Source organism: Pelecanus crispus, chromosome 7 (genome assembly GCF_030463565.1).
Source record: "Pelecanus crispus isolate bPelCri1 chromosome 7, bPelCri1.pri, whole genome shotgun sequence".
Classification (NCBI taxonomy): domain Eukaryota; kingdom Metazoa; phylum Chordata; class Aves; order Pelecaniformes; family Pelecanidae; genus Pelecanus; species Pelecanus crispus.
Genome location: NC_134649.1, coordinates 44,534,755 through 44,561,711, shown reverse-complemented (window position 1 = coordinate 44,561,711; position 26,957 = coordinate 44,534,755). Strand labels below are relative to the sequence as shown.

Sequence of the window (26,957 nt, the reverse complement as noted above, 5' to 3'; positions counted from 1 at the left end):
TCATTCCTCTCGCAAAGGTTCCAGCTCAGGCCCATCCTGTACATTTTCTTTGTTCCAGTTATTTCTGCCTTCATTTTCTGTCCTTACAGATTTAGGGTCCTCTTCGTTTGCCTTTCTTTCCTTGTCCTCCTTGGCAAGCATACGATAATTATAATAATTCATGACGAACAGAAAGGTTCCTGCCAGGACCATCACAGCTCCACATTTAATGAACATGTATTTATAGTCCCCAAAGGTATCGATAAGAGTTCCTGTAAAACATATATTTAAAAAAAAAAAAAAAAAGAAACTTAGAGATGAAGGCAAGACTATTGTTTTCAGATCCTAAATATAAAGGGACACCCTTGTGGCTTTAATAAAATAAGACATTCTCTGATCCTGCAAATACTTCACACATGTTCCAGTCTGTGGGTAGTCAGGACTTTTCAGGCATACCTATTTTTTCCATGCAGAATCTAAGTCCTCTGATCACAGAACCCGCAGGCAGTATTTCCATTGACTCCAAATGATCACCTGCAAGGATGTCCATTTGACTTGGTAGTCCTCAGGCTGCCAACAAAAGCGGCAGCTTTCGGGAAGACCTTTGTGAGATGGCACCTGGCCACGGGTCTCGTCTCAGACTCTTCACAAAGACCCTCCAATTTATTCCACCACGGGTCATTCACCAGCATTAGAGGGGACTCAGCTTTTGGTCACAGCTGCCCTTTCTGCATTTATACTCGTGATCTAAAGATGAAAGGGCACTGCGTGGAACTGGAAAACATTAGTTCCAGGGAAAGCAAAGATGATGCTGTCAATGTCGGATAATTTCAATGCCAAGACAAATGTGACAGGTTCCTCTCAAAGGTTAATGCCTCTGCTATGGAGTTACAGAATAATTGAAGGGAGACGGCTTAATTGAAATGTCAGTGTTCTCCATTATGTCAAAATGGAATGCAAATCTTATTGGGATTATGATCCTGAGCATTAATTCCCATTTACTGGCGCAACACAGACCATTCTTAACATCCCAAATCCTAATTAAAGTCAGACCCACTCCTAACCTGGCCTTCACAGTACAGATAGTCCTCCTTGAAACTGGCCCATCATCCATTAGCTCTCTGACTTCTTGGAATATGTTCTCCTCCTTAAAAAGAGGGACCTTTAATTACTTCCTGACTGACCCCTAATGTTGAAAAGCTGATGATTAATTATCCCACTGCATTACACTAACAAGGGATTTTATGGCCACCAAATAGATTTCTTGATCACAAAAAATAATAATTTTTAACTGGTTTTGGTGAACGGTTCTTCCTGAATCATTCCTGCATGTCCTGGTACTCTATTTTCAATGCACTGTGTTTTTCATGTTAGTGGTGAAACATCCACCAAATGCTAATTGCAACAATTTTTCCTTTTCTGCTAATCAGGATGACCTAGAGGTCTCCTAAATAGGTTTCAATGAGAGTTTTAATGAGTAGACTATTGGAAAATTCAACAGTAGAACAGTCTTGCCTCTTTTCCTTTGAGAATAAGATAAAGTCATAAAACACACTGGGAACAATTTACTTAGTTCATTAAAGCAGAACCATGCAGTAGGTTATTAAAATGCCAAAGAACCAATAAATTTGCTGCTTAATAAAATGGTGGGGAAAACCCTACAAAACTAATATTGCTGATTATTACATAGAACTGTTTTAGCCTCATTAGCAGTCTCTGGTCATTAACTTAATCTTCCACACAGAAAATTATATAATTCAGAAAACGGTCATTTTAAAATTGTATTTTCTTTTGTTTGTCATTAATTAAATAATGAATCTCTAAGACAGCAAGAGGATACAGCTGCTTCTGTCACACTGTATGAGCTACATGGTAATATGAAGAATTAAACGGCTCTGCAAGATGTGTAATACAGAGTGTTAGCCAGATCTCAGTTTTGAATCCAGGAAATGAGTTTAAACTGCCTTCTTTCTGTGCATTCTTTAAATTTCTTATGATACTGTCATATCAAAAGAATTAGCCGAGTTTAACTTTTATACATCCAAATACAGACAGCACACACAACCTAATTAAACATTTTAGCGTATTTAAAGGTGACCAGTTTCCAAACCAGTTATTCAAGCTTGCATACAGGTGAAATGCAAATTGCAGGACAGGGCACATAGGTAGGATGGTAACTGTACACTGAGAGGATGTCACCTATAAAGTCATTTAATTCATAGCCAACTCAGATTTGGAAGGACTGTACTTGAGCCAAATGCCAGATTCAAATATGGTGTCTTCCAGACATGGTGGGTTCCTTGCAGAGAAAGAAGTAAGCACATGCTATAGAGGCAAAGAAATGGAGGCTGTTAAAATCACAGGAGATCACTGCTCCCACTTACCTTCAGATGACTGTAAGCCCTGCTGGAAGTTTGATATTGTCAGCATGGACATTTGAGGGTCTCTGTCATTTGATATTTCAAACCATGCGATCCAAAATAAACCTTTTTTTTTTATTTTTGGAACAGCCTTAAATCTATCAGATGCTCTGAGATTACTGAAATGCGTAAGTGGAAGTACTCAGAGCTTTAGAGACAAATAGCAAATACTAGATTTGAGTTGACAAGAGGATTTCACAGAACTGTTGTGCTTTACTGTGCAAATTGTGGTGGACTCCAGCACTTTGCGACAAGAGGAGTCTCCAGGAAGAGTCGTTTGAAGTGCAAGGTTCTTGATGTTGCAGGAAGTCCCACTCTGCAAGTTCAGTTCAAGTGTTTGAAGGGGTCAGGGACTAAAAGATCACTCTGCAAACTCTTGACTTCAACTGGAGGACTACACAGAAAAGAGTAAAGAAGACATGCTGGAGGAGGCACCTAGGACCTGCCTTCCCTGTCCAGTTACTAGTGGAAAAATGGTGGTCTCGTGGTTTAGCCCCTGTCAGCAACCAAGCACCACACAGCCGCTCACTCAGCCTCCATCCCCAGTGGGAAGAGGGAGAGAATCAGAAGGGCAAAAGTAAGAAAACTCATGGGTTGAGATAAGAACAGTTTAATAATTGAAATATAATAATATTATTAATAATAATAATAATAACTGCAATGAAAAGGAGAACAACGAGAGAGAGAAACAAAACCCAAGGAAAAAAAAAAGTGATGCAACCGCTCACCACCCACCGACCGATGCCCAGCCAATCCCTGAGCAGCGATCGCTGCCCCCCGGCCAACACCCCCCCAGTTTCTATACTGAGCATGACGCCATATGGTGTGGGATGTGTCTTTGGACAGTTTGGAGCAGCTGGCCTGGTTGTGCCCCCTCCCAGCTTCTTGTGCACCTGGCAAAGCATGGGAAGCTGAAAAGTCCTTGACCAGTGGTAAGCACTACTGAGCAAAAACTAAAACATCAGCGTGTTATCAGCATTATTCTCATCCTAAATCCAAAACACAGCACTGTGCCAGCTACTAGGAAGAAAATTAACTCTATCCCAGCCAAAACCAGGGCAGGAAGCAAAGAAAACACATTTAGAACCATTTCCTACAAACCCTGCTTGCAAGAGGCTAAATATAAATGATAGCCCAGTGGAAGCAGAGGAAGAAAATACACTCACCTCCAATAGGTGGTCCCAGCAATATTGTGCAGCACTCCGCAATGGTGACCAGGCCAACAGCACTTGTGAATCGGGCAGCTCCCACAAGGTCCATGAGCGTTTCAAAGAGCATGGCACAAACCATGCCAAAGGCCAAGCCGAAAAAGATGGAATAAACGACAAGACCCATGTAGCTGGAAGCCAGCGGGCACAGAAGGTGGCAGGCACCGTTGAAAGCAATGGAGAAGCTGAAAAAGTATTGAATCCGTGGCCTCACCCACTTGCTGTTCGCAATGATGCCAGTGGTAGGTCGGGCAATCATATCCACAATAGCAAGGATTGAAAGGAGGAAAGCAGATGAATATTCATCAACACCGATGTGCTTTGCATAGGGTGCCAGAAAAACAATGGGGGCAAAAAATCCCAGGAACATGAGCACATTTCCGATCAAGTAAATCAAGAATCCTCTGTGCTTAAAGAGGGAAAAATCAAGGTACTGATTGATTTTTTCACAACAGTCTTTTCCTCCTTCCTCTTCTGTTTTGGTCTCCATGGGGATGTTCGTGGGACTACTCATTTCCAAGGCATCCTTAGTGAATTCTTCTTTCAGAGCATCCTTTCCTTCCTCAGTTGCCTGCGTTTTGACTGGTGCTGTGGCTGCCCCAATGGGTCTGAAGAGGGCTCCTGCCACACAGCAGTTTAATAAAATTGCCCCAAGAATTAAAAAGCTGCCCCTCCAGCCAAAATTGTCAAAAAGGAACTGGTTGAGAGGAGCCAGGGTGCAAAGCATCACAGGGCTCCCCGCCATAGCAAGGCCGTTCGCGATGGGTCTTCTCTTTAAAAAGTATTTCCCTATGATTATCACTGATGGCTGGAGGTTGAGAGCAAGGCCAAATCCTGGAATAGAGAATAATAGTTGAGATACACAAAGGAAGATTTGAGACCCATTTATCATCAGCTCATTGTTTTAGGCAAATTCATGGACAATGGGTCCACTGGCAGCTCTTCAACATGATAGTCTGGATGCAAACTTTGATCAAGGTATCCCTAAGCTTCTGACTGCCACGTTTGGGTAACCAGACCCCAGAAAGACACTTTTGGTCAGAGAACGCCCCTTCCTTTCGCACTGCAAATCCCTTGGGTGGCAAACCTAGCACAAAGAGTTTGCTTCAGAATCAATTGAAACTATACCCTCAATGAATGCTGGCTGGTTTTCTTGAGACACAGCAGCCTTCTTGGAGGAGAGGATGGATCTATTAAAAAAAAAAAAACAACTCCCAGTTTGAGGAAGGTTGTTCTGGCTTGGACAGTGCTAACCACCAAAGTGCATCCATCTCATGTATGGCTGGGGCTGGCACCCCCTTCCATGGGTGGTGGGCACCCAGCACCGCCACCGGGCAGACAGACCTGCTCAGAAAAAGGCATCACACATCTCAGCCACTACTAATGTGGTGGAGTGAGCAATTCAGGTCTGATGCAAAAGATTAAGAGGTCTGCAAGTACACAGCAAAACAGCTACTGAGGAGGCTAATTAAACAGGACCCTAGAGTGTTTCTTTTAATTAAAATATATTTTTATTGCATTTAGATATATAAATGGTATTATAAATCTGCATTGCTAATTCAGTTAGCCAGCTTTTCTTGCACAGGTGAAATCCAAAGGCAGAGATACAAAATGCTGTGATGGCCTCAACTTTCTGTAGTTGTTTGAGAGCACTGGCATATAATAATCTCTTCTTTTCAAACATTTCTATGGTGTGCAGTATTTCCTTAAGAAATTAAATTTTCAGAACTCCATCAAAATGACATTTAAAAATCATGCCACATATTTTCCACCCTATCATCCAAGAAAGAATGAGCCACATTAGAACAAAGCAGAAATGTAATCCTTGAAGTGATTATACCAGAGAACATGAATCCTGAAAATAGGGTCATGCAGATTTTTTCTTGTTCATTAGTCTATATAATTAGTTTGTTTAACTGTGCAGTACATAATTAGGCATATTGCTTTACAGAAGAGAATTTAGAAAGGTCAAGGTCCTCAAAATTAATTAAGGAACACTATCATTAGCCGCTGATAGAGTAGAATCCAACTGATGCAGCAGAATTCAACTGATGTTGGATAGCTTCAGTTTGAACGGTTATACAAAATTATGGTTTTTGCCAAGTGTAAGATTCATTTTTTTTAATTACTTGGAAGTTTACAACATTAAAAATAAATTTAAATGGCAACATATTAAAATTAGTCTTGATATGAAACACATTCTCAGCATGAACTTTTCTAGATAGTCCATATATTCAGTAGGGCACATGTTTGGGAAGTACAGCCTGCTCATAACACATAAGGGGCCAAATTCACCCCAGTGAGAGAGCTGACTTGAGAACTATGGAGGCAAACCACAGCCTGGGTTAGAGAATACCCCTGACAGTGCTCAGATATAGGAACACACCTTCTTTCACCTGAGAAGATGCAACACTGTGGATTAGAGTTTGCTTTAACTCCGTATTTCCCAGGCTGGTAGGTAAGGGCAGAAATTGAACCATCATTTCCACAGAATCATTTTTGGTAGGGACCTACCACATTGTGTGGAGAAAGAAAATCAGACTGGATGCCAGCTACCCACTTAACCAATAATCAACTCAAATTTTTTTATTATGTGAACATTAATTTGCCAGTCAGACAAATCTAATTTAATATTACCTCATGCTCTTCCCATTAATTAAATTTGGAGAGTTTCAAATCGACTGACTGGAATTTCAATTTACTTTAAGCTTTTGGCTGACTTTAGTTGGAAATATTTATATCCATTTTATTCCAGTTTTCAGAAACTACAGCAGCTTTTCCATGGCTGAAATTGTTACTCAAATAACCACATTTTCTCCCCAGGGATATGACAGAGAGGCCTATCAGTGGTGTTGCATGAACAAAAGCAAGCCAGTGCCAGAGGGAGCATCCTTCCCTAGATTAAATACATCTCCCTCATATTAGAAGGAAATAAGTGGTGCTTCAGGAGCGAGCTGTGTAGCTATTGATCTTGTTCTTACTTTATTAGCAAGGGAAGATCCTACCAGGTATTTCAATGCTCAACATTAACAGCTGAGGCAAAGACTCCAGTCTCACTAGTCAACATGCTTCACCCTAGATCCCATTTTATTTCATGGTGGTCTAATTGGTACAGATTGAACTAAACTCTGACCAGTCATTATTGCCTTGTATTTAGTTTTGAAATTTGCTGCTATTACCTCAGACTTGAAGAAGAGGTTGCATGCCTAAACACCTATTTAATGCATCCAGGCTGGCATCTATCCAGGTCGACAGCTTGCAAACCCCATTTCTTTGTCTAAGTGCTATAGGGAAACAAGTGAGGACGAGAACATGGGGTTTATAGTGTATGCAAAGTGCCTCGTGCAGCCCACAGCTCGGTGCCATCAAGGACAGAGCTGCCTCAGAGCTGCCTCTGACAGCAGAGCCCAGCCCCTGCTCTGCATGCAAATGGAAAAAGACATAATCAAGAAAGTAATTGAGATTGCCGTGTCTAATCCCTCCACCATAAACAGATACTTCCCACTCTGCTCCCCTGAAAAGATTTCTATTAATATGCCAAAGGCACAGGACTGTAGCAGGGACCTCCTAGTATCAACTGTCTTGTTCTTATCTCCACCCCTGCAAATTACATGAACACGGTCTTTTACATCAGTCTGTTTCCCTTTCAGGCTAGTAGGAAGGAGGCTAGAAAGAGTCTGATGTTTACAGGCTGCTTTACAGTCCTTGCAAATCGCCTTTATGGAAGTCTCTCTCCTCATACAGTAACGCTGTCTCAGCCATGTGATGATGAGCAGGCAGCTTCATAATTGCCCTTGAATGCTTCCACGATAGGCCTGACCAGCAAACGCACTGCAAGCGTAATTAGAGGCATCAAGCATGTTAGCAGGATTACAAACATCTTCCCTTCTCTGTCAAATTAATATTCCTTCCCCAGCACACACACCCCATGCCTGGAAATGATGTGTTATTAGCTAAGACCTCATCCATGCAGCTGCCCTCATTCAGCAAGCAGGAGGAAAAGATGTACACAACAAAAAAAAAAGTGCTTTGTGCTGAGGAAACATCCCAGCATTAAAGATGAGGAGACATGGGGGCAGTTTGCCCCTGTACCCTGTTGCTGGCATGTGCGCATTGAGCACAGCTCATGCTGTCAGCTCTCCGGGGTGGACAACGGACCAGATTTGCAAAGATACTCGGGGACCGCAAAAGAACAAGGTCTTCATAAATCCTAGGCCCATTGGGATTAGACCCAAAATGCCCTCCTGGCACGTTTTTAGACAAGTACCTTTGAAAATAGGATTTGGTGCCTTCCTACAGCACTGTTCCTTGCCTGAGCCCTTCTGCTCACCAAAATGCATATATGTTTAGCAAAGAGTTTATGGTTTCTATGTGCGAATCCAGCGTTAGTCAACTTGCTAGAGGACACTTGTTTATCAGGGAATGATATGTCCTGGTTTCGGCTGGGATACAGTTAGTTTTCTTCCTAGTAGCAGGCATAGTGCTGTGTTCTGGATTTAGTAGGAGAAGAATGTTGATAACACACTGATGTTTTAGTTGTTGCTGAGTACTGCTTATGCTAGTCAAGGACTTTTCAGCTTCCCATGCTCTGCCAGGTGCACAAGAAACTGGGACGGGACACAGCCAGAGTAGTTGATCCAAACTGACCACTTGCTTTGTATATTATTATTATTATTATTATTATTATTATTATTATTATTATTATTATTATTATATTGTTATTATTATCATTACTATTTTACTTTATTTCAATTATTAAACTGTTCTTATCTCAACCCAGGAGTTTTTCTCACTCTTACTCCTCCGATTCTCTCCCCCATCCCATCGGGGCAGGGGGAGTGAGCGAGCGGCTGCGTGGTGCTTAGTTGCTGGCTGGGGCTAAACCACGACATGATGCAAGCTTATGCATCAATAAATACTGAATTTATCCATGAGATACATTGGTTATTTTTGTTTCTCATCACTTTGTTTAGAATCTCTTTCAAGGAATCTGCAAGATTTATTCATTCAGTAATAACACAGTTTCATTTAACTACAGTGACTCTCCTTAGAGTAAGATTTAAGAGAGGGAATCCTACATGGGGATTTATTCACTACTGTACAGATTTAATAAAGCAATGTTGGTGTAGGAGAACAGGGTGACAAACTTCCTGCCCCAATTTACTTTGCTTAGTGGCTGGTTTTACCAGTTTTAAAGGTTGAGCTCACATCTTTCATGTTCAGAAAGCAGCAACACTTAATGTGGCTGCAGAAGATAGGGAACATTCAGTAAAACATACACCTTGCAACCTCAAAAGCCAATTTTGAACTCATTGTGTGATGTTTTCAGGCAGATGTCCTAGCTGCGCTGGAAGAAACATTGGCTGTACCTCAGCCAAAATAATCAAACAAAAATGCTTACAATTAAGCATCTATACTCACACAGGTGGAGAACTCCAATCTGTCTACCTTTAAAAGCAATAACCCAGCACCTGCAGGCTTTAAAGATGCTGGACTGAGCCTATGTCTTCTCCTGTTTGAGTTTCCAATATAGAAATTCGTATTTCAATACAGACATTTCAAATTGTAACTTCAATAAGGAAATAGAGGGTTGGGGTTTTTTTCTCAGTAGGGAGAATATTGCATATTTTCAATCAGCTCCAGTAGTTATTATTTTCAGATAAAGGACCTCCTAACCTCACAGGCAGGCAAAGGGCAAGTAAACTAAAGCAAACCCCTGAAATCTCATTTCATATATCTCATAGAGGGAAGATAACGCACAGTAATATAGGAACACAGGTGCTTTCTTCCTAGTTGCACTTGTATCTCGAAGGGCTTGCCTTGCCCAGGGCAGAGTGCAGTCAACCTGCATTTGCTTCAGTGGGAGCTGAGGCTACTGATGGCCATCCTCACCCTCGCCTCTGGCCAAGAGCACTCATCTGCAAAGAGCACATGCCCTGTTAATATCATGCACATGATGCTAAGCCAGGAACAAAGCGCTTAGCGGGGGATACGCTCTTTGCTAAAGTTCATCTGGAGCGGTTAATAAGCCAGGGCCCTTGTCCCACCAGCTTTTTATCTCACCAGCTTCCCATTTCATCTGGCTGAGGTCCCCAAGAGTGGCCGCCCCAAGCCATCAGAAGTAAACCTCAAGGGTGGGTGGAAAGGAGATGCTTGATTCTTACCTGTAATGAAGCCCACGCAGATGTAGAGCTGCAGGATGCTGGTGCAGAAGGCGGCTGAGACCATCCCAGTGCCACACAGCAGGCCTCCAAATATAACCACGGGCCGGCTGCCATAGCGGTTTACTAAAATACTGCTAATGGGACCTGGGGAAAGAGTGCAAAATGATCCTTGAGGTAGGTATCTTCTGACAGAGGGGCATGTTTGACACAAAGGAAGTAAACCGCTGCAATATCAGTGCCCCTGAGGTGCTGCTGACAGCTTCTATGGTGACTTCAGGAAGAAAATGGAAAAAGAGAAAGATGATCCACACTGTGTGGAGATGGCAGCATGTCCCATGCCACACAGTGGCTGTGTAGTCGGTGACAGCTCCTGCCCCCAGGACTTCAAAGTGTCACCAGAGAAGGCAAACAGCAATAACAAATCAGGTGAACACATGATCCCAACATAGGAGCTTCTTGATTTATTATGAGGTTAAACCATACATGCAAAGCAGTGGTTCATATTACGAGGCTGATATCATGAATACTGTTGCATTTTTAATGCCTCTATTTAATGCAATTCCAATACTGCTGACCAGGACTGAAGCTTCAGCAGAACAGTTGTTAATTAAATCTTAATAGCAGTCTATGTAGGTAGAAACCGTTTGGGATGATGGATTAGCTGGAGCTGAAAAGAACCAGTTTGGTCTTGCATTTATGTAAAGAGGTGGTTCAGGAAAGTGCAGAATTATGAAAGAGGGAAATGGCTTAACAAAGACTGTGCACACTGAAAGGAAGCATCTAAATCTGAGGAAGTGGAACATGCCAGCAGCTTTGGGCGGAGGAGGAAAGAAGGGAGGTCTTGTATACAGTAGTCTCAACCAGCTGGAGGACCAGTAAAAATCAGAATCACAGAATAATATATGTCAGAGGGACTTTGAAGGTCTCAGGACCAACCTCCTGCTCAAAGCAGAGCCAACTCTTAAGTTAGATCAGACTGAGAAGTCAGAATGAGAGAAAGCAAACTGAGCAGGAAAGAGTGGTCCAAAAGTCAAGCTATGAGATGTAAGAAAAGGATGCTGTATTACTCAAAAAACCTGAACCACAATGCTGCAAAAATGATGCTGGAAATGAGGCAGGGGGATACGGGTGGCATTTAGTATCTTAATCTTACCTGACTATTTCTGGTGCTGCTCAGAACACAGCAATGGTGTTTCGGAGACCTGTGTGCCTGTTTGCCTTCATTCCTCGCATTACAAACAACCCACACTGTCCACATACAGATTACTGGAAATGGGTATTTTAAGCTTACAGGCATCTCTGAAGAGTTTGACTGTGGGATCTACCTCACCGCAGAGCCATTTGGTAGGATATTTACCTTTGCTTAAGTAATCTCAGCCAGAAATAGTGCCAGAGCTCCTTACAGACCCTGCAAACCACGGAACACTTGAGCGCAGGAGCTGGACCCAAAATCCCCAATATCCCCTCAGCATGGCTGACAGCATCCGAACAAGTTCTCAGCTGCTATAATGCACAAGAATAAAAAACAGTAGGTATGACTGGTTTAATCCAGGGAACGAAGCCCGTTGTTGTATCTGTAACATGTAAAATATCTTCCACTAGATGTCTAAGGTCAAAACACTCATAAATGAAATACATACAAGCACAGTCTTAACAGCATCCCTGTAACTGCATGATCTGTGGTCCCATCAAATGCACCATTCAATTAAAATTTCTGTGAGTGTATAATTACGTGAAGAGTTTTTTCTCCTAATCCTGTAACTGGATTCACATGCATGCATCCTTTTGCTGCACAGAGCACTATGGAATTCAATGAGAAGTTCTGGGGAAAGAGATACATATGTCAGATCAGCACAGCAGGAAAGGGACCCCTTCCTCACTGAGTTTCCCCTGGTTAGGGCTTGGACTTGCATCATGCTTGAGCATGTCCTGTAATTCAATAGATCGAGCCAGTGTTCCTAGGAAAGGCACCAACACATTATTCTGCAGCCTAAGGGCACACAACTCTTCCATTTTTCAATTTTCCACATGTCCGCATTTCTCCAGAATCAATCTAATTACTCAGCTAAGAAAATGTGGTTTCAATTACCCCTCCCGCTGGAAGGGGGCTTTCACATTAGCCCATTAGCCCTAAAACTACAGGATGTTGTACCATGGAGCAGAGCATTTAAAGCCCACAAGAGCCCACAAGATTTCTGTTGAGGTCCCTCTCCTGCTCTGATTCGGGGCAGTTCCCAGGGAGAGAACCCCCTGCTGTGAGAAGTAAAACAAATGCTCACTTATGTCCCACTCTTGCAGCATCTACCTCAGGAGAAGGGCAATTACGTGGATCCATGTCCCTCTCACTCCAGTCCATAAGCTGTCGTATTGGCTTCACCCACCAGTAAGGATGGGTTTGGACCATGAGAGCAGATGTTGAACTGGAAAGGGCTGAGGGTGGGACACATTCTGCTCTGCTTCCCAGCTACAGGGACAACCTGGGGTAGAGGCTGGAGAAGATGAAAGCAAAAGTTTGTATCCCAACCACTGGCTTTACAAATGAGACCACCCTTCCTGTGCCCCTGGGGCACCCTCCATGAACATGCAGTGTCCTCAACCACATCCCAGCTTCCCAGTGATCACTTATTAAGCCATAGGACAAAAATTTCTCCCTGTTCTTGCCTTGTGTGATCTCTCAGCAATGCTTTACAGCAGGTCTGCGTGACCTTCAGCAAACAGCCTTCATCTACTATAACCAGCATTATTAGTTTTACAGGGGGATAATCAGTCCCACTTGTTTGCCAGTCTGAGTGGGAGAGACGTGGTCTGAAAGGTTTTATCTGCCTGGGCTAGGCTGAGCTCACAGGGAACTCTGACACACTTCAGAAGCAACAAAAGCCTTTCTCCTTCACAGCCTGAAACCTTAGTCCAGGCCCTGTGAGCTTGCTTTGCAAAAGAAGCCCAGCGTACAGGATCACAGCTCACACTTGTGAGTGACAGCATTTGATCCCCCTGGCCAGCCTCACTCACACAGGACTGAGGGTTGGAGACCTCTAATGTACTAAGTGCAGCCAGTTAGAGGAGAAAACAGGAGCAGAGCATCTGGATTAAACCTTTCCAGCCACAGGAGAATCTACAGTGAAGAACATGATGAGCACTCAACCTGCAGGGAAAGCATCAGCTAGACCTGCACTTTACGAGACACCAGAGAATCCAACCCAAAGCCTCAAGCATTTGGGAAACCAAGCTTCCCTGAGCTGCTGCTCATAGGCCAAAGGTTTTGTAATAGGCTTGAGCAGACCATTCAAATGCACTGAAGCAAATGCAAAATCACATCCCCAAAATTACTTCCACTTAAGTCATTTAGACCTACAGAAACGTCCATAGGCTTTAATGGAGCAGCCTTTCAAAAGCTGTCCCATCTCTCGGCAGAAACCGGCACACGCAATATGTCACATAGCTGTGCACACTTCAGCACGCAAACCCTACCAATTTGGGCAGGTGTACGAAGCGCAGACACGTACACCTTCACCCTGCCCAGATGTCTTCAGTGATCAGCATCACACCCAACAGATCTAAATGCACCTCTCCTGCCCTGCTCTGCCGCCTGCCACCCATAGTGTATTTCTCACAGGGAGCTGATTAACCTTCAAACACCAGATAAATTTAACAGCAGTGTTCTGGGGAGCTTCAGAAAACATCAAATAGCTCAAGTCAGGGCAGAGGAATTAAGAAGAGGGAACAACAAAGCCAGCATTGCAGTTGTGGGAAATAGGAAACACGATTACCGCTTTGCTTGCAGCTATTGCAAAAATTAAAAGTGCGACAGCCCCTGGAAACATGGTGGAATTGAAAAGCAGGACCTGTCATTTACCAGTTATTCAGTCTGCATGTAAAGAATAAAGATACTGTATATTACCCCCCAGAAACCAATTACGGTAACGTGTGCAGCTTAGATCCCAAGGCACCTTTACGTGTTAATACCTGCCTGGTCAAACGTGCAGGAACCACAGGCTCCTGTCCTGGCATCCAAACTGAAACATCCTTCCTTCCTGTGAGCCAATGGTGGGAGGAACTAACACGAGCTGGGGTGATTTTTGCCTCTTAATTTACAGAGTCAGGTGTGGACAGGGCAGGAGAAGCAGCTGGCAAAGCTTTCAGAAAGCTGCCATTTACCTGGCTTGACCTTGCAGAAGCAGCCACACTAATGCTGTCTAAGCCCCTGAAAAGTCATGGTGAGGAGCAAAAGCTATCTCAGATGCTGAGCGTGTCCCCGATGCATGGCTTCTCAGGGACTGGAGCAGCCAGGGCTAGTGTCACCCAGCCAGCGCTGTCCCACAACCCCACCACGACTGCAGCATTGCAACTTCTAATGAGGAAATTAGAAGAAAAATTTAATTACCCCCCAGCATGCGAATACATTCCAAGGATGAGGCTGCCAACACAGGGGTGGTAGCAGCCAGTGCTTCACTGTGGGAAGGGGTGGCATTTCCACCCATCCAGCCTTGGAAAACAAGGCAGCCCCTTCCACAACCCAGCAAGTGGCTTCCTCCCTCCCAAAGAACTTCCAGGCACAGCCATCATTTATCATCCATCGCAAGGGGATGACACAAGACAGCGGAGGACACAGGAGGGGTGCTGAGCCTCATCCTGCTGCTGGCTTCGCTCAGAGCCGTGCCTGTGGCTCTGCACCTCCCCTGGCTCACAGGGCACTGCCGGGGGATTTGCTCCATCATCCCCTGGGTAAGAGCAAGGAAAGCCTGCTCAGAAATGCCTTGTTTTACACCCCAAGCCCTTGCAGAGCAGGGTGCTTATAAAAGGGGTTCTGCCTGCAGTAAAACTCTGCAGTCTGGAGAGCAACAGTTCACACCAAATATCCCCTAAAGATGCTGCTGGGATCATGGCACTCCTGGAAGACTGATGTAATGTAAAATACTATCCTCAGCCCATATAAATCATGCTGGTTTAGTGCTTGTCCTGTATAAAGCCTCTCTTTTCTCATACCTGTGGCAGATTTCCATTCGTTGTTAGCTGGTACATGAAAGGCCGTGTCAAAGAAGCTGATCTTGGTGGCAAGCAAAACACAGGAACTCGCCAGTGGGAAATAAAGCAAGCCCTAACTCATTTGTTAGCTTGTCCAATTACTTTTCACCTTGAGTTTTGTGTTTGCAGAAGTGAAAAGGACCCTGAAGAGGAGATTGTAAAACCATAAAGAAAATGCAAAATACCCTGGACTCTCCTCTCTTCTCCTCCACAAAGCCAGGCCATCTTGTCATTTATTCTTTTTGAGCCACTGAACTATGGTCCAGACAGCATCACAATGCAGAGTTGGCATTTAACAAGAAATATCAATTCAGACTGGCTTAAACTCTTGCAAGTATGACAGTGCTCAAAAAAAAAGACACCTTGAATTGCCTTTCTGTTTTCCTCAATAAGCCTTATGAATTTTTTATGAGCTGCAAAACTTCCAGTGTTGGTGCAAAACACCAGTGTATTTTTACCAAGGACTAAAACATTCTTCTCTCCCATACTTCTGACCATATATATCCCTTATTTGTAAAGTTTGGTTTGTCATTTTTTTAACTTAACCTAATACTAACAGAAACAGTTTTCCCCCTTTTCAGTGGAACCTGGCTTGGATTAATTTCTGCTGAAATATTTCTGTGCAGGGATCTCAGAGAAGCAGCTAAGAGCCAAGACCCTGAAAGACAGACTCCGTAACCCAGCGGCCTCCACGCAACGTGGGGTTTTTTCCAGGTTTCACAAGACTGACCTTCTGACAGTGTAAAGTGGCACAGAGCCACTGCAAACATCATATGTCTGCTGGTAAGACCATTTGATGGCCATGCAGATGGTAAAATAGCAACAGTTTAAAATAGTCCCCTGCACGGACCCCAGTGCTGGCAGATTTGGGACCACCAGCTCAGCTTTTCCCACTTTTCCGCAGTGATAAGCAGCTCTAAAGAGCTGTTACTGTACAGGGACATTGGTCAGCACCAAAACAACTGCCCAGATAGTTAATATTTTCCAAACTGCTGTGAAAACACAGATAATACGAAGGAACCCAGCATGAAATGACTGGCGTTGACTATGTGGAGTCACTGGGGACTAAGAAGGAGTGGAGCGTACTCAGCTGGGAGGAGAGTGGGGGGAAATAATTTATACTAATAAAACAAAGTCTATTATTATACTAGTAGTAAAACAATGACAGGAGCAGGCCTGCAATTTCCTCAGTAATAATCTCATTCCCTCGGTGGAATAACAACACTGCCTTTGGCCTCGTAACTTATCCACAAGGGTACCAGCCCATTGTACCAGAGCAACCTCCTCATTACCCCGCAAATGAAAGCAAGAGCCCCCGCGTTATTAACACGCTGCCAGAATCCACCAACCTCCCAAGGCGGAGGGGATCAGCGGCAGCAATAAGTACCCACTAGCAATGCAAGCCCCAGAAGGGAGGTGGCCCGAGAAAACACCGAGAAAACATGGGGCACAGTCGCAAAGGCAGGGGGAAAGGGATGAGAGGGTTAAAACCTGCAGCCTGTCAGTCTTTTGCTTTGCTAGAAGAAAAGGGCAAGGTCCAGGACCTGGGTGGCTCATGCATTTAAGCGTTTGTCACCAGGGCTTGGAGAACCGCTGCTCACCAGCTAACCCACATTAAATGAGCCCTGCACGTGCCTGCTCCAGATCACCAGAAGAATTGCTGGTACCTGGTAATAATACAGTGTATTAATAGCCTCAGCTGCTTGGTTCAGATGGTTTGTTTTGTACCTGCAATGGCTGAAGAGCCCAAACACAACTGGTTCTTCTTCAGGCAGTGCTGCTGGAGAGAGCACAGCCATGCATCCTGGTGCTGGAGGACAAGCGTCAGGGAGCAAACGCCCCAGGTGACAGCCATGGTATCAAAGACCCCAAAGGGCAGCTTGAAAGACCTGCCCACCCCTAAACTGCCCTGATGCTTTCCGTTAGTGTTACTTTGCACAGCACATAATCATTTTTAAATACAGAGGCTGAAGTCCAGTATATGCAGTAGCAGCTCCAACAGCTAACCAGTCACCAGAAGCTGCCTCTCTTTCTTCCTCGTAGGTGAGGAAAATGGTCTGTACGTTAAAGGGGGCAATGGCTGCAGTTTCAGCACAACCCCTGTGAGATGCGTAAGCCAAGCATGGCAGAGACTGCCTGGACACTCATTACTCGGTTATCAAGCTGGTCAGTCCAGGCTCTGTGGTGCTGGGTCTCCCAGGCGGGATTGGCACCTTAGCCAGCTGCGAAGGCAGTGGGTGTAGTGATCTGGTGCAGGAACCAAGCCGTGGCAGCCCTCCCTCCCACCAGGCACGTCCTTGGGAAGCCGGGGACCCTGACCTCCCATCAGAAATACATGCATTTGCCACAGCAGCATCCTGATGTTAAAAAAAGAAGAAAAACAAAGCAGACGAGGTCCAAGCTTCAGAAAGACAAAGTGTCCTCTTCCTTATCCAGCAATCTTATCTGATCAGTGCTTCAGCATTTCAATTTCCAGATTACACAGCTGACGCGTGCTGGTCCTGCGGCGCACAGAGAAGCCACAGGCCAACAGCTCCAAAATTGGGGCTGGAGCCAAGGTCCTTCGTGTCACTTCATATTTAGGCAATTAAATAACCGCTCCTGCAAGGGGATGGCGTCGCAGGTGCCGGGCACGCAGCTGCCTGTGCTCAGTGGTTTCCCCAGGCTGCTGGTTTGGATCTCACCCACACAGCAGATCACAGCCACTGACCTTCAGAAGGTCACAACTTCACATTTTTTGAATTTCTTTCCCATGATTTTTTTTAGCTAACCTTTTGCTTTGGCAGGACCACAGACTTTTATCCCTTCCGTCATTTGAAGCCCAGCTGCAGAACATGAGTTCCCTGCACAGCTGAAACACCTATTCCCTGAGATCAGCGGCCCTTCATTATCCATCTTAACACACTGCTCTACAAGCAAATTGGCCCCTACCTGGCCATGCTCTCCAAAGGGCTTTGTCCACCTCCTGGAAGCCCTACATAATTTGACCAAGAGACCAGTTATGCCGGAGAGCCATCCAGGGGCAGAAAAGCTGCAATGCTGCAGGACAGGTTGGCATCAAAGCTCTCACACTCCTTCCTACAGCAGCACACAAAACGCATGCTGTACTGACTGGGGGAAGAAGCATTCACATGTTTGAGCTTCACTTGGGGGAGTGGATTATAACTTATTCCTGGGCTTAACACCTGCCTATGAAGCATTAACAACCCCCCAACCAAAACTCTTTGCTTTCTTCTTCCTAGTTCTCATTAATCTAGGTTTTTACTAAGTCTATCACATCTCTATTACTGCTGCTTGGTGACCTTGCTAGCTCCAATGAAGGGCGAAATGATAAAGCTTTGTGACCGAGTCCACGAACACAGAAATATTTCACCTAAACCTATAGTGCTATTATCGCTCTTAAGTAGAACAGGGCTATTTAAAAAAATAAAAAATATAAGCACATATGTGGTGACCTTGCAGGGCTTGAGTGCTCTCTGAGAGTCAGGAGAAGGATATGAATCTGCAGCGCCATCCATTACAGAAATCAAATCATTCCTCACCTGGCTTTCTTAACAAAATCCACAATCGTAATGGTGCTGCTACCTCGGGGATTGCCCCAGCGTGGGAAGACATCTTGTTTCAATGACACTGGGAGGCTGATTGACTCTTGGTGGGACTCCAAGAGGTGGTGACAATAAGCAAAAGGATGACGCCTAGCACCGGGCAGCTGAGCCACGGGTACACAGGGAGAACCTGCCTGGGCTTGGGCCACAATGGCAGGATGCTGGATATCCACTGTGGATAAACAGAGATGTTCCTTTTCTTTCAGCCTACACAAAATATTCAGGTGGAAAAAGCACATGCCTAGGGAAATCCTAGCGAAAGCCCTCCTTGACAATTTTTGTTGAAACAACGCTGTGAGCACGTAAGTAGAAGAGCTGACACATGATACATTACTGCAAATATTGCCTGCCCTCCCCTCCTCTCCCTCCCCTCTCTCGTAACCCTCGCTCAGCACTAAGGGCTGATGAGAAGGAGCTCCTGTCCTTTCAGACACCCTCAGATAACTGGAGCATCCCACGGTGTGGTCAGAGACCAGACAGGACCCAGAGGATATGGGTGCTGGATTTCCTGGAAAGACCAGTGAGCAGCCAGCTGCGCACCGCGGATCCGTGCTGCGTCCGTATGGGCTGAGCATCTCCGAGTGCAAACTGTGCCCAGGCACTGACCCTTTTATTTCTCTGCTAAGCCCAAGTTGTAGAAAATGACGGGAAGCCCATAGTGCAGCCACCCAAGCACAACAGGCAAGGATAACCCCTTTGCTATTTCGGAGTGAAGCCACTTGTGTAGGAACCCACAGGCTTGGGACTCTGGGTTTCTTAAAGAACAAGAAAAAGCCCCAGCACATGGTGTGGCAGCTCATTTCTCAGCAGCAGGGGATGAAGACAGTAGCAACAGCATGTGAGCTCAGTATCTGCAAAAGGACACGTTGATTTCTTAAACCGGGCAACAGCCCCATAGGATGCTGCACGCAGGCGACCTGCTCTCATGCAAACAGCTCTCTTCCCCTGCCCAGCTGTTTGGGACTCCACACACAGAAAATCTACTGCAAAAATGCTGGGCTATGCACAATTTTGCCAGGCACCCCCACCACTGAGCTTTTAGCAGGTAAAGCCTCCACCAGTCCTGCCCTGGCACTTGTGGTCCATCAGGCAATGTCGGAGCCAAACTGGCTTGCAGAGAGCTTGCACCTCCTGAGGCCTGGCCTGGACTCTGCTACCCACTTGCTGCTTGTGCTTGAAAAAACCCCACACCTCCCTTCCTGTGCCTCAGTTTCCCCTTTTAGCGCTGTGGTACTTCACAACTCTTTGCAAGCACTTGGGATGGGTGGAGAGCCCTGGGTGAGGTCTTCTAGAGGCAGAGGTTTTGATGAAGTTTGGACCAGACCAGAAGAGAACATTGGCAGTTTTGATTAAGTTAAAAACTGCAGAATCAAACTCATTATTAATATAGCTTTACACCACTGCATGTTGTAAGGTGCTTTCTAAACCTGTCACTGCAATTTATCATGCTAGCAGTGTAATAAAATACAGCTATAACATTTTGGATTAAATGTTCAAGGTCAATGGTTGACTTTCAACTTCCCAATCTCTTCCTTGCTGCTTTAGCAGATGCCCTATTAAGCAGTTACAAGCTCTGGGAGAAAGTTTCTTTGAGGAAAAGACTCAGTTGTGGAGCATCTCCAAAATTAAATCTTCAGACATTTCATCCAATTACAAAACAATAAATAATAAATAACAAGAATAATAAACACTGTCTGGCTTCAGGATAAGGCTTTTACTTCAGAAACGCTCTCATTTCTCCTGTGTTTGCAAAAGGTGGCTCTCTGCTCCTGTTTTTGCAAAACAGACGGAAGGTGATTCCCTAATTTTAATAGAAATTTGGATCTTTAAGAACAGTACCCTGGAGATTTTGGGGGGAGTATTACAGCAGCGTATAGTGAGACTGAGACTAAGACTCCACTGCACTACACACTGAATAAAACCAATGCATGGTCCTGATGCAACTAGGCTTTTTATGTATTAGGGGGCAACAGAAGCAGCACATATTTACATCTGCAAACTCTATACAAACATGCACAAGGCCTAGCTGCACAGCAATTGCAAAAGAACGAGTGAGATTCTTCAAAATGAGGGGGAAAAAAAAGGTCAGATGCCTCCTGCTTCTAGCCCCAGCTATTCAAGCTTATCAGCTGAAATGACAGTGTCAGGATCTGGTCTCTGAGTTTCACTCAGATGACTTCTGTTGTTTCATTACAATGATGAAAGGAGCACTTTGGCCACACAGTCACCATAAAAAAAAACCCTGAAAATGCAGATACTGTCCTAGGTATTAAATTATTCTCTCTATTCTGGCACATGTGCCAGAAAGCCGGCTCATTGTTCAAACTCTAACAGTTGGCTATAATAAATGACATTACTTCTTCCCACGATCCTTACCTCTCTTATAGCCCTAGAGGAGACTTTAACAGCGACAAGAACATTGCTGCTATTAAATTAGTAGCATCACATTTCTTATTTTTAGAATGTTTGGCTGCTTCCCCCGATGCTGAATAGGGCAACTAAATTGCTAGCAAATTAATATTGCTTATCTTTTCTTTCCTGGGAGCTCAACTGCCTCCTGCTTTCCCTGGGTAATGGTTATCTCTAGGGGGTCATCTGTGGCCTAGTTTGAAATGTGTCACCCTTAAAAATGGGAAAAGGGCAGCTCAGTTAGGTATTGTGAACACGATGCAGGCACATGGCCCAAGTCAGGAGACATGAAGGCCAAAGGCTTTTGTTTTTGCAATGATATTATTTGAGATTGTCTCCTTGAACAAAACCCATCCTTGCCCATGAGGCAAGACCTCAGGAGTCTTGGTCTTGTGTTGGCATACCAAGGTCCAAGGAGGCAGTCTGCAAAAGGAAACCCTGCCAAGGACATGCAGCAGCACGACGGGTGCCCTATGATGCTCCACATTTTGACAACGGTGGTGTGTCCTTGTCACCCCCAGAGCCTGGTAGCTGGGAGCTGAGCTGCAGCTGAAGAAACCTTCAGGGAAGGATGGTGGCATCTCCCCGGTCCCTTATGGACGGATCCTGGTTCCTTTTCTTTACAACCGGCAAAGACTCTGCTCCGTAATACTTTTCTCATTTAGGGTAAGGAATGAGGTCTTTGCCCATGACCAGAAAAAAAAAAAAAGTAGAAACATTGCAAAACAGAAATCCTTCTTTATCAGATTGACAGGGTTTCACCCTGCAGGATGTGGTCAGAGAAAAGCAATGTTCTCTTGTGCTCCTCACTCACCAACCTCCCAGTTTGCTCTCCGCAACTGTAAACGTGGAATTGCTGAACATGAACGCTGGCAAGAACTACAAGTACCCTATCATAAAGTTCAGGCTATCCACTTTACCGCACACTAATCTGTTTTACTACTTGTATTACAGTGACAGAATTGTTTTCTGCAACCTAGTTCAGATTAAGAAACTGGGGGATAAGACACATTAAAACTTCTGCAATATATATTGCCAGAGCGTCGGCTGGTGTAAAACAGCTTCCTAGGAGAATGAAGCAAAAAGTGAAGGGCAGAAACAGTCTCAGCTGCTGATTTTTCAGTCTCAGTCTGAAAAACTGGCACTGCTCTGATGCTACAAGCCAAAGCCTCAGGTGGTCACTGTAAATCTGCATCCATGCTGTCAAAGTCAACAGAGCTACTCCAGTGGAAATTTGGGTTAGTTCATGTGAGCATTTTCAGAAGATACACTTCATTTGCATTATTTACGAAATGCAAACATAAGCTCTGTTACACGGCAAGCAGCACAGCCTAAAAACAAGTCCCCAGACCAACAAGCACGCCAAGGAAATGAGGGACGGTCTCCTGAGGATGTTTGCAAACAAAAGCTGTCGTCGGTGAGAGCAATAGACCCTCCACACCCCACCCAGGGACTGAGGAGCCGAGAAGGTTGGCCGGGTCAGTCCTTGCAGGCGTCATCCGTGTGCTCCAATGCCAGTCTCGCTAGCTGAGTCCTGGCTCTTGAGAGCCACGGCACAGCCAGAGACATGGCTGAACACCAGGGAGGGGACAGCAACACTACAGCCTTTCCCTGAAGCCAACTGAGCAAACAGCGGAGCCTGGGCACTCTTGAGGAAAGCTTTTGATCTACGTGGCCACCTTCCAAATTACAGCCATTTACTGCTGCTGGAGCAGGGGGAAGGGGCGGAGGTGAGGCAACTTCATCTCCCAAGTAGTTAGCGGTAGGATGAGAGGAAATGGCCTTAAGCTGCGTCGGGGAGGTTTAGATTGGATTAGGAAAAATTTCATTATAGAGAGAGTAGTCAAGCATTGGAACAGGCTGCCCAGAGAGGTGGTGGAGGCACCATCCCTGGAAGTGTTCAAAAAATGGGTAGATGTGGCACTTTGGGACATGGTTTAGTGGGCATGGGGGTGTTGGGCTGATGGTTGGACTGATGATCTTAGAGATCCTTTCCAATCTTAATGATTCCTAGTTTTTACTTCCATTAAAAAATAATCCATCCACCAAGCTGGGAAACATGAAATTATTACTCTGCCCTTAACTGGTTTAGTGGTGGACTTGGTAGTGTTAGGTTAATGGTTGGACTGGATGATCTTAAAGGTCTTTTCCAACCTAAACGATTCTATGACTCTATGATTCTAAGTTTGGGGCTTTCCTTTCGTGGCTGTGATGACCACACCTGACGCCAGCAAATGCCCCGCTCAACCCCTCCAGGACACGGGGCCTGACACCTCGCGTAGGAGATGCTCAGTGCACCCGGCGTGGTTCCTGCGTGGCTGTAGCCCAGCCACCCCTGCACGTCCACGCAGGCTGTGACGGTTCTGCCTCACCGCTGACTGGGGAAAGGAAGGGAAGGAATGGCCAAGCCATGACAATAATTACCCAGTTTAGTAACTCTAGTAGTTACTCAGGACTATGTTGAAAGCTTACTTTGGCATTTTTAGAATTTCTTTTTTTAAAAAAAAGATCGGTAAAAATCCAGTGTTAAACTATTCTCTAGTTTTTCAGCAAAGTAAATCAAGCTTTGCTGCACGGGCATCCTAACAGCTCTAACAGGCACCGCAGCAGAGCAAGACTTTGGCAGCTCACAGGAACCGGCGGCCCGTTCCTTTAATGAGAATTTCCAAATCACTGAAGTCGTTCATAAGTCAAACCCGCTCTGGTGTTAAATGCCCAGTCAATCAAATTAGACGTGTTAAATATGCTCTTGGGCACGTGTGTTTCATTTGCTCCGTGTTCTTCAAACTCCCACCACAGCCCTGTCTGCTGCCACTGAGCAACTCGGCGTCTCAGCCTGGACCGCTGAGAGAGAGAGTGATGATCAAACAAGCATAAATCTTATTCAAGAGCAGAGCAGAGCAGAGGAGGGGACGACTATTAAATGGACATAACCCTGAGCAACTGCAAGGCAAGTGGGAAGGTACAAAGGTACAATCGCCTGCAATTAAGTCTAACAGTGCCCAGTTGTATCATCCCCCATATTACTGTATAATAGCATAAGGGAGGGTAAAGTTAAAGCTCCTTGCAAAAAGGCAAGAGACACTCAGTTAATTGGGATAAAAGTCCACTACAACATCCCAGGTACAGAGCACATGGCAATGGCTTGAACGCTTGTAGAGAAAGAGAAGAAAGCGGGTTGGAAAGTCTGCAGACAGGAGAAGGCAGAGGCGATCAGAGCAGCATTTCACCTGCTCCAGCCCCAGCTCATCGGCCATGACCTGCTCCCCAAAAGGCTCAAGTCCCCCATCTACACCCCTGTGAGCAACTTCAGGTGCTGCCAGGGCAGGCTTCATCTGCAGAGCATGTTCCTCGCTCGGTCACGGTCAGGCATGAAGCATCTCTTCCCTACCAGAGGGTAGGGGGACATGTTTTTCTTGGAAGACAAAGCAGAGCTGGCAACAACCCAGAGAGGCAGCCAGGGAGCACCCCAACTTACAGGTAACTACTTTGGCATATTTATTGCAGCGTTATGGGACAAGCGATGGAATATCGCTTCAGCACATTGCAGTCTGCACGAGGCACATGATTTTTGGGGCTGCTCCATCAAGGTCTCCCCCCACCCCACGGCAGAGCATGGTTTTCCATTGCTTCACTGTGGATGATGGTGGTTGAAATCATAAGATCATGATCATGGTGCCTTGAGCCCCAGCTAACATCTACCCAAGACTGAGTGCAATGGAAGAAACAGCATTTCCCCAGGAAGACGGCTTGCCCTGTATGCTGCCCTAAACTACTGGGAAGACAGAGAGAAACGTGTTAGGGACCCAGCCATCGGGGAGAGCAGTGGCCCTTGCTCTCTGTGGGACACATTTAGCACACTGACCTATATTAAAACCCCAAACACAGCCTTCCCAACAAGTGGTGTCCTAATTTTAGTACCAGACCACTGAATTTACAGCAACCTCCACTCATTTGCATACTTTTGGTACCAAATATTAGCCATGTCTCTTTGAATTCCAAACCATGCAGCTTCCCAGACACTGATCTGTAGGCAACTGAACACACCAAAGGCATGGGCTGCCTACTTTTCCTTTTTTTTTCCCACCTGACTGCTTCAGAGACATTCCACATAATTTACCCCAGCCCTTTAAAACAGCATTTAAGTAGCATCTAAATGACAAGTGGTCCTTTCACCTGCCTCCCCATGGCAGGGTTTCCCTCCCCCACTGTAACCCACTTGCTCCTGTTCAGCCCATACTGAGCCTGACTGTTTCCTTTTTGCTGCAGATCACTTATTTATGTCACTGGGGCTGAGGCAAAAGTGCTTTTCTCTGCATTTAATAACAAGCCCCAGTGGAAATCTATCCCAAAGCCGCAGCACTCCCCAGGGCTCGGGCTCAGCATCCCATGAGGGAGGCCAAGGGGGTGGCCTGGGACAACAGCACTGGCTTAAGCGGAGGATTTCTTTTTCTAAATCACTGCTTGGGTTTTGCCTTCGAAGTGCTCCATTTGTGGGTTCTGAAACAGGAACCCGGCCTTTGCAGAGCTACTCGCTGTGGGACCAAGCCTTTGCAGTGAGTTACAACAGAGTGGATTACAACAGGCTCTGGTTCAAGCATCACTTTCACTTTACAAACCTTTACAAAGCATCTTTACTTTCATTACCAACTGCACTCTCCCAAAAGCACTACAGTGCATTATTAAGGAAAAAAAAAATCCCTTTCCAAAAACAAAGAATATTTTCAGAATTGCTTTAATAGCCAGGATAAATATTGATGAAGTTTCCTGCAATTACAGAGCGTGGTTCCTGTCTACCTCCCATTGCAGATTTCATCAAAGGCAGCCCAAGTGTTTCATTGAGTCATGAAAGTGGTATCAAAATCATAAAAAAAAAAAAAAAAAGCAAAGTTATATGCACTGCTTTGCAACTGATAAGAACAATTGACTCTGGGGATTTCATTGCTGTAATTACAAGCTGCCACAATAAACGAGCAGCTATTTCGTTTATTGCTCTACTCCATGCCCACCTTTGGCTGAGACCCAGACCCAGCTATTTCACACCAGCTTCTTCTTAGGGCTTTTTCCAGTGATGCCCATGGAAAGCTTTCGTAGGCAATCTTCTGATTTCTGGGTAGGGGACCACCACTGCTACCCTCACCCATACGCCAGGTCCGACCTGTGCTGGTACTTCACAGCCTCTCGGGTGCAAAGTTACCGACTTGTGTCAAAGCAAGGCGGGAGGATGCCAGTGTCTCTTTGAAACAGCTCACCCATCTGCTTGCCACTCGGATACAAGGAGCAGGGCTGGTGCTGCCTGCCTCTGGGGGAACGGAGGTGCTGTGTTTTGTTTGTGGTGTCAGAGAAATCCCCCAACGCAGCCCGTGGCTGGCAGCATGGCCGGGGAACGGGATGCAGCAATGGGACACACCATACAGCTCACCCTCTGGGGCACAGAGGATGCTGCACCCTTTTATAAAGGCTTCTGCATAACACCACACCCATATTAGTGAAATGAGCCCTATTTTGAAAAGCAGCAAAGGTTCTGCAAACCTAGCTGGGAATAAAGGGGGTTTCAGCACCAGACTGGTCACAGACCACATTTTCTAAGGCATTTAGAGTCCCCCTCAGGCCCAAAAGGCACACAGAGGGATCAAAAGACACCTGCACCCACTGACCCCAGTGACAAACTCGGGAGGCACCAGGCTTGTTTGAAAATCCCACCCAACACCAACTTACCTCCAAAAAACTGCCCCTTAGTCCCTTTAGGCTCCACATATGACTTGTTTCCCGAAACGACATTGGAAAACACGATCAGAAAATAAACCCCTTGATAGCTCCCATGCAGATGGACGCTGCTGCTTTCCCTGTACGCTGGCCTTGAGCAGAGATTTCTGGCTTATTTCTGCTTTTACAACACACCGCGCCGCAGGGGCTGGTGCAGGTTTACTCACCTGCACCGTACGTCGTTGCCAGCATGATCGAGGACACCCATGCGATCTCGCTATAGGATGTGCCAAAGAAATCCTGGATTTCTTTGAAGAAGATGGCTATGCCTTTGGGGAAGGCGTATGCGAAGCCGATAGAAATGAAAGCACCAAAGACCACCGCCCAGCCCCAGCCGCCGTCCGGTGGGCCGGGGGCTTGCCCCACGTTTGGGGGGGGTGGCAT

At 45.5% G+C, this 26,957-nt stretch overlaps 1 protein-coding gene across 1 annotated transcript; it reads right to left on the bottom strand.

Annotated features, from left to right (window-relative positions):
• On the bottom strand, positions 1-26,957 carry LOC104025068 (monocarboxylate transporter 2). The gene is made up of 4 exons (XM_075714159.1): positions 26,741-26,957; positions 9,772-9,915; positions 3,566-4,441; positions 1-251 (listed from the first exon to the last, which is right to left on the bottom strand). Exons 1-4 carry the CDS (start codon positions 26,955-26,957, stop codon positions 1-3), a joined length of 1,488 nt encoding a protein of 495 aa, XP_075570274.1.